General features: G+C 30.1%; 1 protein-coding gene across 1 annotated transcript in view; it reads left to right on the top strand.

The window, feature by feature from the left end:
* LOC142332974 (uncharacterized) overlaps window positions 1-19,272 on the top strand; it is a 238,217-nt gene extending 218,945 nt beyond the window's left edge. The window contains exons 5-7 of the mRNA XM_075379724.1: window positions 12,457-12,606; window positions 15,866-16,014; window positions 17,505-19,272. Of these exons, the coding sequence (XP_075235839.1) occupies window positions 12,457-12,606; window positions 15,866-16,014; window positions 17,505-17,595 (390 nt within the window). The 3' untranslated portion in view covers window positions 17,596-19,272. The remainder of the gene's footprint in view (window positions 1-12,456; window positions 12,607-15,865; window positions 16,015-17,504) is intronic.
* Window positions 19,273-19,357: the final 85 nt, after the last annotated feature.

The raw sequence follows: 19,357 nt of genomic DNA, 5'->3' as shown, positions 1-19,357 counted from the left end.
TACTATTTTTAGAAGTAACTGGGATTCATTTCAGGTCATCTACAACTTTATGCCCTTATGGAATTTAATTATACATAAGAACGCATAGTCATATTTGCTGTAAAATATTAAATCAAATATTATGGATGTGTAATAATACATATATGTACTGTCAGAAAAATAAAATAATTTAAAAATATTAATATTGGAAATTTCAATAATCGATATCTTATGAAATAACATGGCATTTACAATCGGTGTTAGTAATATTCATTAAGTTTTTTAGAAAAAATTGAAAACGCACATGTTGAATATCGACTTGGTTGAATCTAAAGATTTTTTCAAAAATCTAGTTATTGGTCATTCAGTAAAGTTTAAGTCAAATTTTGTATATATACTGAGCATCAGGAATGCTGAATATAATAATCGATGTGATGTAACATTTTTTACATGAAATTACAGGCAGTACATGCAAACAACATAGAAACCTGGCTGAAATGTGTTATTAAGCGTGTAAATAATACATGTTGATAGTATGAAACAATTCTGAGGCGGGTATCTTAGACCAGGTGAACAAAAATTCTGTTTCACTATTTACTAATTAGAAAAAAGTTAATAAAGAAAGGTTTTATTATGTCCAATTCACATCGGAAGAAGTGTTAAGAGTGTTAGTCTTTTTGTTCTTATGAGCGTTTAACCGATGAAGTACATATCTTTTATTTTTAATAAAGTTTCATTCTGATTTATAAAATCAGAACAAATATTTAAAAGCTTGAAATTGTTCAGGTCTTTTGTATTTAAAGGAAATACCGTGTTTTTTTGTTCAAAAAAAAAATTAAAAATTGCAGGCTTCAAATTACACGATTGCGGTTGCTATTCAGTTTTTCCTTTGGTGGCTTAAACATTCATAAACATTTTGATCGAGTTATTGTCTAGTTTAACCCTAACTTGCTCAAAAATCAGAATAACACAGATAAAGGCACCGGGGACTGATCAACTTGACTCGGATATTTTCTATCATATGTTGCTATTTTCTATCAGAGCCGCTTGGCAGGCTGTTCTCGGGGTGCCTAAGCTAGGGTTGCTTTTCGACTTGTTGGAAGGTGGCTTTGGTGAGGGTGCTCTTAAAATCAGGAAAGGATCCGAGTGAGATCAGCAGTTATCGACCCGTCAGCCAAGTTGCTTGAAAGGCTGGTTGTGGAACGGCTCTAGAAAGCATCGATATGAACTCGCTTCTTAATCGAGGCCAGTACGGCTTCGTTAAAGGGGTTGGAACCAAGGATTGCATCTTAAATGCTCTTGCCGAAGTGGAAAGCGCCGACTGTAAATATGTTTTGGCAATTTTTACAGACATAGAGGCAGCATTTCCATCCTTATGATGGAATTCACTTTCTTTTTCCTGTTTAGCCTCCGGTAACTACCGTTTTTAGATAATACTTCAGAGGATGAATGAGAATGATATGTATGAGTGTAAATGAAGTGTGGTCTTGTACATTCTCAGTTCGACCATACCCGAGATGTGTGGTTAATTGAAACCCTACCACCAAAGAACACCGGTATGTGTTGGAGTTCAGTCCTCTATGAGTTGGAACGCCGCAATGTTCCCGTAGCCCTGCAGGCCGTAGTGCGTGACTATTTGTATAAGCGTACGGCTCTGTTTAGAGATACATACCTGGCTGTAGAAACGTCCGTCAACAGGGGAAGCCCGCAGGGTTCTGTTCTCGTTCACCTGCTGTGCAAAATGGTATTTGACGGATTTCTGAGACTGACATTCGCAGAAAGGGTCACGGCCCAGGCGACCCTCACATTAAGTATAAAGGCTGTGTGATCAGCCGAGTTAGAGTTCATAAGTGTCTCTGATGCACAAGCTTAGGAGGATTGCTGGGAAGGATTACGGGCTATCGGGCCGTCATTTGTACACGGTGTACTGAGGTGTCTTCGAAAGTATGGTCTTTTATGCTGCGTCCGTTCGGGCCCATAGGTTGGACAGAAACAGAGCACTTATTCAGAATTTAATTAATAATAATTGTTTTTTAATCGGGTCGGTTCCAATCCGACTTCATCTCTTTTTTTAATTTAAATACATTGATTTATAAACAATTATTAACCTCTGATTGTAAAACAATTTTTACAATAAATAATAATTAAATAAAATAAAGAATATGAAAAAATATCCGAATTTATTAATGAAATAAAATTTTATTTACCTTTCATTCTAAAAAATGTGTATATGTAATATAATAGGCGTACAATTAAAGTCATGCGGTGTCCACAGTATTTTTTTTTCTTTTTGTCTTCGTAACTTTGGAGACAATATTGGTGATGGGAGAATCGATCAAAGTTTAAAAATATCAAATTCTGGAATTTTTAAAAAAGTTTCTAGTTTATTTAAATCTTTATTAATAATATTACAATAAAAAATCATCATAATTCACCCCCACCCCTTAAAAAGAAACCTTAGATAACTTTTTGTTGTACATTTTTCAGTGAAATTTTCTTATTTCTTCCATTTAACATACTAAATGAAAATAAACCTAATCGTTTTCTTGGGATGTGATTTTGGGGGTAGGAGAGCAAAAAAAGTAATAAAATAAAGATTTTTTTTGAATTTTTTAAACTTTTTTTTTGAATCATTATTTTTTCACTATATAGAAATAATTAACCGGTGTCAGGAAAATATTAAAACAGCCTGACACCGGCCTAAAGCCGCAACTTCAAATACATTCTTAAGAACAACAATCAAAATATACCAAGTTTAACTAGGAAACCTCAGGAGTGAAGCGGTTTCCTGTTTCCTTCTTCGTTAAAGCTGAACGAACAGCTTCTGCTATATACCTGCGTTAAACTAAAATTCAGGTGATTATCAGCTCTACAAATGACATCTCTCCGTTCTCACTATGATCGCGGATGTAGTGAACATCATTACTATCAGAAAAAGTATTATCTGAATGACGGTTCTTGTACCTCGTTTGTTTTAAATGTGTTCAATGCCAAAAAAATATACTGTAGTAGATAATAAATATATTTAAAATTTAAAACGTTCTGTAATTTACTGTATTTACAACTAAAAGTAATAAAACGCAATAAATCCACGATCGGAAAGGATTTTTCTTGGTTATAAAATTATATTTTCTTTTTTAATATTTATTTTATTTAAATAAGTATTCGGATATAACAAAAAATAGAAAGTAGTTTGTAAAAAAATATTCAAAATCTATTTGTTTATTCCACAATTTCTTTTTTCCTTATAGCTTTACAAGGAGAAAAAATGTAATTATTTTTCATAAAGTTAACGAAGATTCATTCCAGCGTAATAGAATTTAGAGTTATTATTCAAAAGCGATACCGGCAACAATTTATTACGCGTCTAATCTTTGTGATCGTAAATAAAAATTAGATTATGTTGAATAAAATAATCGTAATTAAATAAAAATATATTTATATACATCAGTAATAAGCGTTGTAAATGCAATAGATAGAAATTTAAATTTAAAAAAATGAATTTATAAAATGATACCTTGTAACCGGCCGCTACACTTCACTTTTCTTATTTTAAGTTTGGTATTATAAAAAAGATTTTAACTCAAGACTCGATGACATGAAGATTCAATGCCGTCAACCGTTAAAGAGTAACGTTTAGCGTTCTAGAAACTTTTGCGAGAAAGAAAAATTAAAAGAAAAATTTTAATTTTAAAGTTTTTTAAACGGTGTTTCCGTACTTTTATTTAACGATAGTTTTCTGCATTGCTGTTACAATAAGTTCCCGATAATTGTTTTCTTACTTAAATTTATTTTATTTTTAGTCGCCTAGCAAAGGCGTATTTCTCTTTTCTTATAACGAGCCAAATTGGTTTTTATTCTAATTTCAATATAAATTTTCATTTGCCGTAGGAATCTGTAACCGGTTTTATTTTCTTTAAAGAATAATTTCCCACCGTCAATTAATTTTATTTTTAATATTTCCAATCTTAGAGATTAATTTGCTTAACGCGATCTCGTTAACGCTAAAATTACGTTTATTTATTTTTATTTTTTTCAGTGTCTGTATTCTTTTGTTTTACGAAAAGTGTAAGCCAGTTGTTTTTTGATTATTATTCTGTCCTTACAATCTTTTTAAAATGAAGATTGTTTGTAGAAAAAAATTTGGTCGATTTCCTTTCTACGTTCACGTATTAATGACCGTTTTAGTAATACCGTTGAATTCATCTGTGTTTAACTTCCCGACTAAAATTCTGTCGATGCTGAAACAGCATAGCTATAAACAAATAGTATAACGATTTGGGTTTTGGGGCTTTTGTAGATGCTGAAGTTTGTAACCGCCATTAGATAAAACAAATCAAAATAGAAATTTCTGGAATTGTATGTTCGTAGCATACCTGTATTTTTATTAATTACCTCAGACCGACTCGACATAAACACTTGGAAAACGACTAAAAATGTTCTTTATGAGGTATTGATAGGATTAAATTTTTGAAAAACAAAATCGAGGGAGGGCTAGTTTTCGTTATTTTTAATTTTTATATAGCGATTGTAGAAAATTGAGATTTAGTAGAATGAAAGTACGTATTCAAGTTTTAAATCGATCGGTTTAACGGTAGGAATATTCAACATCATTTCTAATCGGTTTTTGCCTTCTACCTCGTAAACGAAAACCAGTTTACCAAAAAACAATTGAAAGTTGCTACAAATAGTCGGTTGATTTTTCGTCTCCATTGGACCAGGGAGAATCAAACTATCCATTTTTTCGAATTATTTATTAATATTGCATCAGATTGAACCAACCGATTGAAAAAAATAATAATATTCCAGTAATAAACTTATTAAATCCCCGTAACATGGGGGGCGCTGAGTAAAACTGAAATAGCTAAAATATAATTTTTTTTATACTTTCATTTTTGGAAATTGAAAGTCCAATTGTGTCTAGTATTAATGCGGGCAGAACGGGTACTTTTTAAAAATGTAACCTTAGGGGCTCCGATTTATGAATTTAATTACTTTTTCAACGTTTTTTTATAATTTTTGATAAGATTTTTTGAGATGACGGGCATCAACCCTTTGGTAATTTTTCTCTGTGAGAATGGAAATTTGAAGAGTATGAGTATCGCCATGTCTGAGAGCGGTTCGAATCCAGGACCTCCAGATGAAAGGCTGAGACGCTACCTACCACTCCGCCACGGAGATGTGCATTTATCTGTTTTATTTATTCTGAAACTTATTTTATACCGATTTTTTTTTTTTGTCTTCAGTCATTTGACTGGTTTGATGCAGCTCTCCAAGATTCCCTATCTAGTGCTAGTCGTTTCATTTCAGTATACCCTCTACATCCTACATCCCCAACAATTTGTTTTACATATTCCAAACGTGGTCTGCCTACACATACCGATTATATTCTAGAAAAGGTATAATTTTTATGATAAATAAACGATTTAGTATTCATTAACAAAAATATTACGTTTACTTATAATATTTTCTAGTCGATTTTTATAATAATTTTATCATATAGCCATATATATTATTTATCCTATTAAATCGTGTAATTTTTTTTAACCGGAACATAATCGAATCTTAGAAATTAAAAAAAAATCCGCTTTCCAGCACGCCGGAAGGCTGAGGTATATTTCACCGGTGCTAAGTAACGGATAAAAAAGATTTCCATCTTAAAGTTAAGACAAATTTCAAATTTACTCGATACGACAATGGTTGCATGTGAAAAAAATATTCATGTTTTACGTATGACAAACTCCACCTTACAATTCCAGCAATATTTTGGTCATATCAAAAATTGTTTCAGACAAAAGTTTTAGGTAATGTTTAAAGGACTAACGACCACTTTAAACCGATTCGATACTGTGCTTATTAAGGGAGGTATGAATTTTTTGTCTTCAGAACCCCATTTTTTTCCAACCCCTGGGCCAATGGTTGGAGATATCAAAAAAGTTTACTTAGATAAGTTTTAGGTCCTTAGCCAAAGCCACCGGGTTGGTCTAGCGGTGAACGCGTCTTCCCAAATCAGCTGATTTGGAAGTCGAGAGTTCCAGCGTTCAAGTCCTAGTAAAGCCAGTTATTTTTACACGGATTTGAATACTAGATCGTGGATACCGGTGTTCTTTGGTGGTTGGGTTTCAATTAACCGCACATCTCAGAAACGGTCGAACTGAGACTGTACAAGACTATACTTCATTTACACTCATACATATCATCCTCTGAAGTATTATCTGTGAACGGTAGTTACCGGAGGCTAAACAGGAAAAAGAAAGAAAAAGGTCCTTATCCAAAGAACAGTAGAAACTTTAAATGAATTCGATGTTTTACTTAATAAGAAAGTCATGGCGATATTTTTGTAAATTACTTTACAAAACCGATAAATTTAATCGTAATATCTTTAAAAAAATTATTTAAATTAAGGGAGATTAATTATTATTTTAAATAAAATGTAATAATAAATATAAAATGATCGACAAATCTTGATTTAATTTAATTATTATCGAACGTCTATGAAAGAAATATAATAGGGATATTATCTTTGTTATTCGACAGTAATACACACACACGTACGTACACATGTACGCACATTTACGGTTGTATTTGAATTGTTGTACCATCGCGTGACCAGTACTGTCCGAGGGTGTAGCCAATCAGAGTGAAGTTAGCCACCTGCTGCATTTGTTTCATCACCCCTCTCTTCCCCTCGCCACCGTCGCAGTAGTCAGACTGACAGTTGTTTAGTTGATGCGTCATCCCAATAAAATTAAACAAAAAAATAATTACCTCTGACAGCGTATGAACGATACAATTTTATAAATTATTGTTTTATTTTGTCATTGCCTATGGAACTATTGTTTTTCTATTAAAGCATTTATTATTATAAAAAAATTACTTATTACATTTATTTTATTTATATTTAATTTTTTTTTTTAACACTTCGCTTTTATTATAATATGAATTTTTTAAAATCTAGCACAAATTATGTATTACAGTAAATAAATTTGTACCTTCAAAACTAGATTGTATGTTAGTTCAATCTAGTTTTGAAGGTACAAATTTATTTACAAGGGGTTGTTGATGAAGCTTTCTATTATTTAATAAAATCTAATGTTACAGCTGGATAAAACTATATGTGTATATGTCTTTATCAGTAATGCAAGAGTTCGCACGCACGCACACCCGCGCGCGCAAATGAAGAAATCCTTTGCTACATAATTAAAATTTTTAATTTTTATTAAAATATTACTTACGTTTACTTCTTAACAAATGTTACCATTCGTAAATGTAAATGCGGGAAACATCAGAATATTTAATTTACTAAATCACACGAATCATTTACCGGTACAAAACAAAAATTCACATAGAACTATTTAAATTCATATTTTAATTTAAGCATTTTTTAAAAAAATTTAAAAAACTAAGCAAAACAGACTAACTGAAACGTCTTAATTTTTAAGGGGGTCATAGGAAAGGAGTAAACTTGAAGGGCTCTTATGATTTTCACCTGAAAAATCGAAGCAGGTCCCAATATTGTATCTCCCATAGATTTTACGATAACCACCGTAAAATAGAAAAATTCAGTGACGAAAAACACGTTTCTTTAGGTTTGAAGTACAATAATTTTGTTAAACGACTGAAAAATGCGTAAATTTTATTAAGAAAACATGTAGAGAACTTAATTTGGAGAAAATTGATGAAATGAAGTCTACGAAAAACAAAAAAAAATATCAACTTTAATTATTAAAAACAAAGCGGAACAAAATTTAACAGAAAACAACGAATGAATTTATGAAAATTAAAAACACATTTTTAGTATACTAAATTTAGATCGCAAACAACAAATTGATTTGTAGAATTTAATAACCTTCGTGTTTTAGCACTCGTGTTTCATCTGAACGCCAACTGTTACAAGCTTATGAAAAGAAATAAATTCTTCAAGTAGTACAGTTTAGTTCCAAAATGAGCTCGGGAAGAATTTCTACACTACTCGACATTTTACAAAGTACAGTACGGAGGACATTACACACTCGCTCAAGGACTGAATCCTTGTCACAGAAAATAAAACACCTCAAGCTTGGTGACCGTGCCGGACGAGTTTTTTCAGCGGGTTATCATAATTACTTCTAAATCTAATTCGTACTATTTTCGGACGAAGTTACTTGTATCCGTAACGGCGTAAACAACACGTGAAATTCACATCGGTGGTGTGAAGAAAACCACACGCTCCAGTCGGATCAAATTTCCAGCCGTAATTTTCGGTGAACGTTTGATGCGGCACGATCGACAACAAATTAAACGATGTATTTTTTTTGCTTGAAAATTTGTCATTGTAGAAACAAATCGAAATGTATTATCGACTTGATGGAGTACCAACAACCCGTTTCCCGAATAAAGTAAGACGGTTTTTAGATGAAAAATTTATCGGTATATGGACTGGACGTACAGGGCTGTTAAATTGTCCGAGTAGATCGCTGAACCTTAAACACCTTGGATTATTGAAGATAATTTACATTTTAGTAGGTGTGACATATAAATTTACAAAAAAGTATGATTAGCTCACAGAAGAGAGTAATGGAATACATTTTCACTTCTAAATTTGTTAAGGAAGCTCATCATGGGACACTTTTATCTTCAGATTGATTTTGCAGATTTCATATCTTGTGTAAAGTTGCCTATATCACTGGTCAACATGATTTTTGTCTCACAAGTACCAATAGGTGTACTTAATGCAGTTCTTTATGCTGTTTTCAAATATGTATTCATAATTTCTCCATTACCTACAGCTTCTTTGTTATATTAATTTTTTAAATGTTAAAAAATTTTTTTTGTCCAGTCATCCTGAAGAATTATAAATATGGTGGAACCAAATGAGCTAACTCAAAGAGTAGCATTGCTATTGTTGTGTAGATTCAGACGTGTATAAACATACAAACGTTACCTAGTGCAGCATACATTCATCAGAACAATTCCACTTGTGAGATAGTAGTGAACCAGTAAACATGACATTGTGAGTGCTTTGTATGTTTGAATTATTTTGTATTACATGTTTACAACTTTATTTCTTTTAATTAGTCGTTAGTTACAAAATGCCTAGTTTTTATAAATCATTTTAACTTCTTTATATTTATATGGTGAAGTAACGGTCTAGTTCCAAAGACGAAACCTTACTCCATTAGTAAAAAAGTGTAATGAAATTTATTTTGGGTGTAAAGTCAGGACCAAACAAGGGCCTGGGTCCCATATATCAGTTGTTTATCATGTCCTAGGCTTCTCACTGTGTGGAGAAATGCCACATGCCATTGCTATACCTGTGATTTGGAGGGAACCCAAAAATAACTATTCTGACTGTTATTTCTGCTTAACAAACATGCCACTTGCCATTGCCAAATTTACTAAAATTACTCTTAACTAAATGATTTTTTTACAAAAATTACAAGTGAATTTCTTCTCAACAGTATGAATAGAGAGATGTGTTTTTAAACTACAGCTTTGATTAAAAGTTTTATTACAAAAATTACAAGTGAATTTTTTCTCATCTGAATTAGTAGAGATATGTGTTTTTAAATTACTGCGTCGAATAAACGTTATTTTAGAAAAATTACATGTTAAGTTTTTTTTGACAACATGAGTAGATAAGTGTGACTCTAAAGTAGAACTCTCAATGAGAGACTCCTTACAAAAAACACGTGTGTGAATAGGAAGATGAGAAGATTTTTCTTTTAAATTCCTCTCTTTAACTGGTTTTTCTGTAATTGTCAAGCACTTTTCTTTAAAAGACAAAAGTGTTGAAGTCATCATATTCTTCATTGATGACAATCATAAATGCACTTATATTTTAATTTATTGCAAATCACACAATTTGATGTCTGTAAACTACTTTCAGTAATACTTTCCTCTGCATCATCGATAAATTCTTCAATAAGATCCTAAAAAAAAAAGTAACTGTTAAGTTAAAAATCTATCAGATTAATTTGTTATTTTTAATAATGCCAACTACAAATTGACAACTTTTGAAAAATAAGAGAAAACAGGTTTAGTACTGGATGGGTGAGTCAAGTTAATAATGAAAGAATTATATACTGAAGATCCAAAATTATATTAATTGACCATGAAAACGTCAAACAAAGAATTTTAATTTCCTTTAATACATTCTGATACACAAAAATGAGATTGCCATGAGAAAAGCAATGTATGCTGAGATAAAACTTGAAAAAAAATGTATGTTATTTACCTACAAGAGTGAGCTACACATTTCTCGAGAAATATTATACTGTTTCTAAATCACATATATTTATATTCATACCACAAGTTTTTAATGCAATTTATAACCTGCTGAGGAATAACTTGTCTTAATTAAAAAATTCTTAAATTTGTTCTGATTTTAAGAGAACTCTATGAGCAACAGATAGATCTTTAAAAACATAACAAAATTAATTAACATGTAGGAATGATATTTAGTGTTAGCTAGTGAACATCACTTCAGGTCAATTGTGAATTTGTTGTAGTATCAAAGCAACAGTTCATTGTGTCAAGGTTTGTGGAAAAACTCTTGCACAATTTTGGCCAGACAATGTGATAAAACAGTACAATAGCATCTTAGCATGTAATTAACACTTGAGATCCAAATTTAATAACACATCATTTAAAAAAAATTAGTTGTTTATGAAGTTACTTATTTTTCTTCAACAGTCAACATTGATCAAATTTCGAGTAGTGATGAAAGCATCTCTATAAATAAATTCTATAAATTTCATTGCTAAGATCTCTAAAAGTGAAAGGGCCTTTGTTCAAGAGTGAAAGAAATGTGTATTATTTACGTGTCGTAAGTATATTAATATAACTAAATATATAATATAGTAAACTCTATAATAATACATTTAATAATTAATCTTATTTGCATAGCCAGAAGGTAAGTAATCCTTACGTATTTTTTGTGAAATTATAAAAGCTCACCCGTGATAGAGTGAGACTTGCTAATTAGCAAACGGGAAATTAGTCGTGAACAACAAGAGACAGATATTCAGTATTATTCTGGAGGCGAAATACTTTGAAGTATTCTGAAACAAGGTTAATAAAAACATTAAACATATACTTGGAAATAGGCAGATTTTGATGTGCTTCTGTTTTTTCAATTAAAATCATATCCCACCTATAAATTATATCTTTGATTAAATTTGATATACTGGTCGTGATTGTTCAGTTCTCTGAAAGATAGTTGTAGAAAGTTCTCGTAAACTTTCTATAAGAAAAGATATTCTGATATTTTTCTGTTAAATTTTTAACTTTTCCACAATTGCTTCTGTATACCGCAGAAAGTTAATGTAGTCAGGCATTACCAGAAACAGTGTAATAAATTTAGATGTTTAGTTAATGGTATGCTTCTCTTGAAATTTTCATCCAAAAAATCAGTAATGTGTTTATTAATGGTGCATAAGGGCTTATGAGAGGCTGCAGTTTTACAAGTTTTCATGTCCAATGTTACTATGTCAGTTAATTAAAAGGGAAATACGCTTGTCAATTAGAGTAGCCGAATAGAATGCTAGTGTTAAAAACATAGTATAACATTGATATATTATTAATGGAGAATAAGGGCTTATTAGAGATGGCAGTTTTACAAGTTTTCGTGTTAAATGTTACTATGTCAGTTAATTAAAAGAGAAAGACGTTTGTTAATTAGAATAGTCGAGTAGTATGCTTGTGTTAAAAATACAGTATAAATTGAAATGTTATATGTCATATTATGCTAATCGCTAAGTATCAATTCTGGCATTTTTCCGTCCAAGATGGTTGAGTGTTAGAGTTATAACAATGGTCAGGTTAGGACACTCCCTTTTGACGCCAGTTCTGCTAATAGATCATGGAAGACAGCCTTATTCTTTGTTACTGTCACCTTAACTCATTAATTATCATTTTTCATATGTAAATTTTTGATTCTGTAAAAATTAAATTTTCTTCTTTTATACAACTGAATTGGCTTCCTTTTATACTTACAAAACATGCAATAATCCGTGTTTATTTTGGCATCAGAGTCTATTTACTCAGTGAGAACTTTTATTTTGCAAAAAATTGTATCATTTTAGGTAATAAAAAACGTAGACCTCTACTTTTATTGCCTACCCATGTGTATTTTTGGGAGATGTAGAAATTCAGTTATATCATAAAATTGTTGTTTTCATGTAGTGTTATTTGTAAATGTAGATTATTTGTATAACAAGTCATTTCCATACTTACCCGACACAGGTTACTGCTTTAAACCCCACTTTTGTACATAACATGTCTTAAATTATCTTTAAAAATATAGTTAGTTCCAAGCTCTTGACTTCATCAGATGTTACATTTCAAATCAAATCAAATCATTCATCAAATGTAACATCATCTGTTATGTTACATTTGATTTAACATGTGTTAAATCATCACTTGTTTCATTTAACATGCTTATTTTAAGTCACACTTTTGTAATAAAATATTAATATTACGTGATAATTTTTGCAGAGTAAGGATGCACAAACTGGTGATTCAGTTTTGGAAGAAAATCCATTATCCTTGCCCATTAAAAAAGAAAACATCCATGAAACAGGGCAGCAAGAATATTTGTTTGTACATGTTGCCAAGACTGATGATGATCTGACAATATTTAAACAAGTAAGCCATTTTCTTCTTTATCTTTCTTTAAGTTAAAAACATAAACCTAGTTATTGTAAGAATTCTTAATTATTCTATCCATGATGATATTTTTATTTAATGTTTATAGTCCACATAACATTTTCCATTTATTAAGATATTTTAATTTATGGCTTAAGATATTTTGATTTATAGCGCAAAAAAAGTTATTAACAAAGTATAGGAAGGTTTGAAGAACAGATTGCACTTAAGAATTTACAGTAGATAAACATTTTGTACAACAATACGCAACAAAGAAAATACAATGAGCTGAAGCCACTACAAACAAAGCCTCATGATCATATTCATTTTATACTCAGATTCAGCATTATTTACAATTATGATGTAAAAGATTACAAAGTTATCCTTGCTTTTATGAAGCATGTTAGTTAAGAGAAGTTTTGCTATTATTGTCAATAATCCTTTTTCTATGTTACTGCATTTTTTTTTTAAACAAGATTGGTGTGTCTTTTTACATTTACACATATAACCGGTGTGGTTAACCAAACTAATTAGATTTTATGTTGGTGCAAACAACTTTTTATTGATACATTAATTAATGTCAATGCCTACACTGTGTTCTGGACTATCAGGACTGATAAATCCTGCAGGATCCCAGTTGCATACTATTACCGAAGCACTCACAGATGAGTTACTTCTGTGAAAATCAATTTATTTTGTAACTATAAGAAAAATAGGTGTTTTTCAGTTTTTGGATTCTTCATAGCTTGGCAATAAATTAATGATAGCCCTCTTAAACTTATGAGGCTTTTTTCTCTTTTCAATCAGAAAACAGTCCGGACTTTCACCTCGAACACTCACATAAAACTGATTGGTCAAATACATTAAACAAGAGTAGCAGAAAATTCAGTAAATGGAAAACTTTGTATTCAGTAAGTGTTAAGTGCACATAGAGCATGTAGTGAATACACTTCAGTGTTATTCATGTTTTAATTGACGTACACATTTTTTAACTATTCTTAGATCCAATAATCTATTAAGAAGTCTATAAAGGATGTAGGATGCAATAAAATATTTATAGGATGTAACTAATTACATATAATCTCTTATAAATCGATTCACTTGTGTTTGTACATTGTTGAAAAAGAAGGTATAGAAAATTTTAAGCAGTATTTTGGATGTATCTTTTTTGAAGTTTTCTCTAACCAGTATTATAAAATAATTAAAACATTAGCTGCTACAAGGAACTCAGTGGTTTCCCAGGTGACTGTTCGTTACAGAAGAATCTATGGTGGTTGCTAACTTACCACCTTATTTCATTGTTTTTATATATATTTTGGACTGTGATGTATGATTACAAACACCCCAATAGCACAGTAGTAAAACTGATATGCATTCCTTTCATGTGTTGTCATCTGTTGACACCCTCAGTAACATATATATGAAATGTGTTCTGTCAGATGGTGTTTGGTAGTCATTAAAATTATTTTTACAGATTTTTACAGTAATTTTTAACTTTTCCACAATGGCTTCTTTGTACTACAGAAAATTAATGCAATCTTGCTTTACCAGAAACACTGTAATAAATTTAGATTTTTAGTTAATCGTATGCTTCTCTTGAAATTTTCTTGCAAATATCAGTAATGTGTTTATTAATGGTGTATAATGGCTTATCAGAGGCTGCAGTTTTACATGTTTTCACATCAAATGTTACTATATCAGATTAATGAAAAGAGAAAGAAGCTTATCAATGATATTAGGCAAGTTGAGAAGTAAGCTTGTGTTAAAAACGCAGTAACCATTGAAATGTTGCTTTATATTGTCAAGTCTGTCATTTACTAGTCCAAGATGGTTGTGTGAGGAAGTTGTGAAAACGGTCAGTTTAGGACACCCTCTATTGACTCTATATTTTTATGAACATATGGAAGACTGCTTTATTTTAGGTTACTGGTGTTTTCCACTTTAATTATTTTTTTGTCTATAATTTTTTTGCGTTTATAAAAATTAATTTTTCTTCTTTTTTATAATTGAATTGCCTTCCATTAATACTTGCAAAACCTGTAATAATCATTGTTTAATATAGCATCTAAGTCTATGTACTCAGTGAAAACCTTTCTTTTGCAGAAATAAAAGGTAATAAAAAACAATGAACTCTACTGTTATTGCTTACTCATGTCTATTTTTTGGAGATATAGAAATTCACTGAACATTCAGTTATACTGAATGACTCTGGTGTCATGTCATATTTGTTATAAGCATAGATTTTTTTTATAGCAAGTCATTTCCATACATAACCAACACAGGTAGACGCTTTTGAACGTGCTCTGATTCCATAACATGTCTTAAAGGATCTTTGACATTACAGTTAGGTTCAAGCTCTTGACTCGTCAGATGTTACATTTCAGTAATATTTTATTAACCACTCTTACTTTGTCATATTATTATATTAAAATATTATTATTACTTTTTTTTGTAGATTATGGATGCACAAACTGGTGATTCAGTTTTGGAATACAATCCGTGGGCAAGGATAACTCCTTGCCCATTAAAACAGAAAACATATTTTTAAGAATTTTCAATTTTTCTATTCGTAAAGATATTTTTATTTACTGTAATAGCCCACGTATGATTTAGCATTAATGTCTGACATGAGATATTTTGATTTATAGTGTAAAAAACATTTATTAGTGGAGTATAAGGGGTTAAATAAATAGCTTTGTTTAACAAATTGCATCTAATATTTTATGGTAGATAAAAATTTTGTACAACAACGTAACAAATAAAATACAGTGAGCAGATGCCTCATGCCTTAAACATTCATTTTATACCCACATTTAACATTGTATATAAATGTTTTAAAAGAGTAGCTATCCTTGCCTTTATGAAGCATGTTCAGTTACGAGAAACTTTGTTGTAGCTTTCAATAATCCTTATTCTATGTCACTGCAATTTTGTTTCCAAACAAGGTTGATGTGATTCTTTATATTTGTACCAGCAACCTATTTCTTTTACCAAACAATTTAGATTGTGCAAACATTTTTTCTATTGATCTATTAATTTACTGCCAGTGCCTCTAATATTTCTCTTTTCTGGCACTATCATGTGTGATTATTTACTGAAAGGTTCCAGATGAATATTATTATAGATGTACTCACACGGATGATTTATTTCTATGAAAATCAATTTATTTTATCATTGTAAGAAAAATAGATATATTTTTAATAGATGTTAATTATATAAAGATAATAAATAATTATTATTACTATATGTTTTGCTGCAGAGTATGGATGCACAAACTGATAGTTCATTTTTTGATGAAGATCCATTATCTTCCAATATTAAACAAGAAATCAAGCATGAAACAGAGCGAACAGAACATTTGATTGCTCCTGTTGCTATGACAGATGAAAACCGACAACATCTAGACAAGTAAGATATTTTCATTTACTTTTTGATGGTTTACCTAATATTTAGCATTCTTGTTTAACACTAGATATTTTGATTAAAAGCTTAAAAAAGTGATACCAAACTGTATGTGAAATGATAAAACAGTATGTGTAGGATTGTACAATTGACAAGTCAAACGTCACTCCTGAAAACTCATGGCTTTTCATAAAGAATAAACATTCCGTGCGAGGTTTTATATAAGGCTTGTTTCTTTCTTTATAGTGCCAAAATATACTGTTCCCCATCATACAACAAACCTACTGAAATGCAGCTGATATATTCTTGCAAGTAAATTTATAATCTATTCACAGAAACCAGTTTTATGAAGAACATTGTTGTCCTCAGAGAAACTACTTCATTGTGTCTCTTATTGTACTGTAAATGTGGCACAGCCATAACAAATTCTTTAACATAACAAACTGCTTACCTTCCAACATATATCATGTTTCATTATTGCTGTTAAAACATCCGTAAAACATGGAAATGAATAAACGTAAGAAATATGGTACTTCTTAATACCATTCCTATTGATCTTTGATAACAGCCATGAGGCTACTCTTCCAGGATACTTATGTACTTCATGTATAGTTTTTAGTGTGGTATTTATGAGTTTTCTGAGGGTTCCTTGGGATTTTCAATGTGGTTTTATGCCATTTCTCTAGGGTTTTTCAGTACTCATTGATTAGAATCTTTTTTTCATATGTATTAAATTATAATCTGTAATTATAATAAAATGATTATTCAATGTAATATGACTATTGCACGATATAAATGTGAAAATTGAATATATTGATACATCACTATTTTTTTGCAAAATAAACTTGCCTTTTTGAAGCCATGGATGCCATCAGCTTTCTCAAAACAAGGTTAATTTCGTAGAGTTTCTTTTCACAGAGAATTGAATTCATATTTTAATGGTACTATAAATTAAATTTGTGCTTAAATTGTTGGCAGCTCACAAACATCTACTAGAAACTGTTGAAATCATTCCCAGTATTGAATTCACTTTGCACAGTCTCTGGCCAATAATATTTGAATCACTTTATATGGGACAAGACTGAGTTTATTACAAATTCCCTTGTTGCAGTTGTTTTCTGTTAAGCTAACGGATTTGTTTTCTTTGCACGGATTTGTTAAGACTACATCACATAATAGTCTATACGTCTTCATCAAGTACTTACCACTTCACAGATTGGAAAATTTCTACATTTATTGCCAGGTTTCTAGTTTTAGTTACTATTAACAGAACTAAACTACATTTACTGTGTTACATTTTGTCCTCTCTGTTTTTTAACTGATTATACTAATGAAATTTTTATTTTTGCTATTTTGAACATACATATTGTGCTTGCTTAAATATGAACATAAGAAATTTAATATTAGAGTATAAGTTGTCAATCTGTAGTTGGCATTATAATAATAACAAATTTTTCTGATAGATTTTTAACTTAACTGTTACGTTTTTTTTCTAGGATCTTATTGAAGAAGTTATTGATGATGTGGAGAAAAGAATTACAGAAAAGAGTTTACGGACATCAAATTGTGTGGTTTGCAATAAATTAAAATATAAGTGCATATGTGATAATGTCATCGATGAAGAATATGATGATTTCAACAGTTTATCTTTTAAAGAAAAGTGCTTGCCAATTACAGAAAAACCAGTTAAAGAAAGGAATGTCATATCTTCTCATTTTCCTACTCACACACGTGTTTTTTGTCAGGAGTCTTTCACTCAGAGTTCTACTTTAGAGTCACACTTATCTATTCATGTTGTGAAAAAAAAATTAAAATGTAATTTTTCTAAAAAAACGTTTATTCGACGCAGTAATTTAAAAACTCATATTGATACTAATACAGATGAGAAAAAATTCACTTGTAATTTTTGTAAGAAATCATTTAGTCTAAAGGGTAATTTAAAAAAACATCTTACTATTCATACTGGTGAGAAGAAATTCACTTGTAAATTTTGTAAGAAATCATTTAGACTAAAGGGTCATATAAATAACCATCTCACTATTCATACTGGTGAAACAAAAATTCACTTGTAATTTTTGTAAGAAATCATTTAATCAAAAGAGTAATTTAAAAAAACATCTCACTATTCATACTGCTGAGAAGAAATTCAGTTGTAATTTTTGTAAGAAATCATTTAGACAAAAGAATAATTTAAAAACTCATCTCACTATTCATACTGCTGAGAAGAAATTCACTTGTAAATTTTGTAAGAAATCATTTAGTCAAAAGAATAATTTAAAAATTCATCTCACTATTCATACTGGTGAAAAAAAATTCACTTGTAATTTTTGTAAGAAATCATTTAGTCGAAAGAGTAATTTAAAAACTCATCTCACTATTCATATTGGTGAGAAGAAATTCACTTGTAATTTCTGTAAGAAATCATTTAGTCGAAAGAGTAATTTAAAAACTCATCTCACTATTCATACTGGTGAGAAGAAATTCACTTGTAATTTTTGTAAGAAATCATTTAATCAAAAGAGTAATTTAAAAAAACATCTCACTATTCATACTGCTGAGAAGAAATTCAGTTGTAATTTTTGTAAGAAATCATTTAGACAAAAGAAAAATTTTAAAACTCATCTCGCTATTCATACTGGTTAGAAGAAATTCACTTGTAATTTTTGTAAGAAATCAGTTAGACAAAAGAATAATTTAAATACTGGTTACAGAAGTTCACTTGCAATTTTTATAAAAAAACATTTAGTTTAAAGAGTAATTTAAAATCTCCTCTCTTTATTCATACTGGTGGAAAGAAATTCACTTGCAACTTTTGTAATAAAATATTTATTCAACACATTAGTTTAAAAAAACATCTCTCTGTTCATAATGGTGAGAAGAAATTCACTTGTAACTTTTGTAATAAAATATTTATTCAACACATTAGTTTAAAAAAACATCTCTCTGTTCATAATGGTGAGAAGAAATTTACTTGTAATTTTTGTAAGAAAACATTTTGTCACAGGGATAGTTACAAAGACATCTCTCTATTCGTACAGGTTCGAAAATTTGATTTGTAATTTTTATCTGAAAAGTTTTACATAAAAGTCAAATAAGGTTACAGATTGGTATAAGTTGTCTGTGTTATAGGGTCAGTTTGTGTCTAGTTTTGTTTTACATTATTGTATACACAATTATTGTATAATTAGTTTATAAATAAGATCATTTGGAACCATTTATATTATATATGTACATTCTGTTAATAAAGCTTTGTAATAATTTGCATATTACATGATTCATATTTCCTTTATATCCGGTTGTCTAAAAAGTAGAATACATTTATTGTTATTGAAAAATAACATTTTGAGAT

This window comes from Lycorma delicatula, chromosome 12 (genome assembly GCF_047948215.1).
Source record: "Lycorma delicatula isolate Av1 chromosome 12, ASM4794821v1, whole genome shotgun sequence".
NCBI lineage: Eukaryota > Metazoa > Arthropoda > Insecta > Hemiptera > Fulgoridae > Lycorma > Lycorma delicatula.
This window is presented reverse-complemented; position numbering and strand designations above follow the sequence as displayed.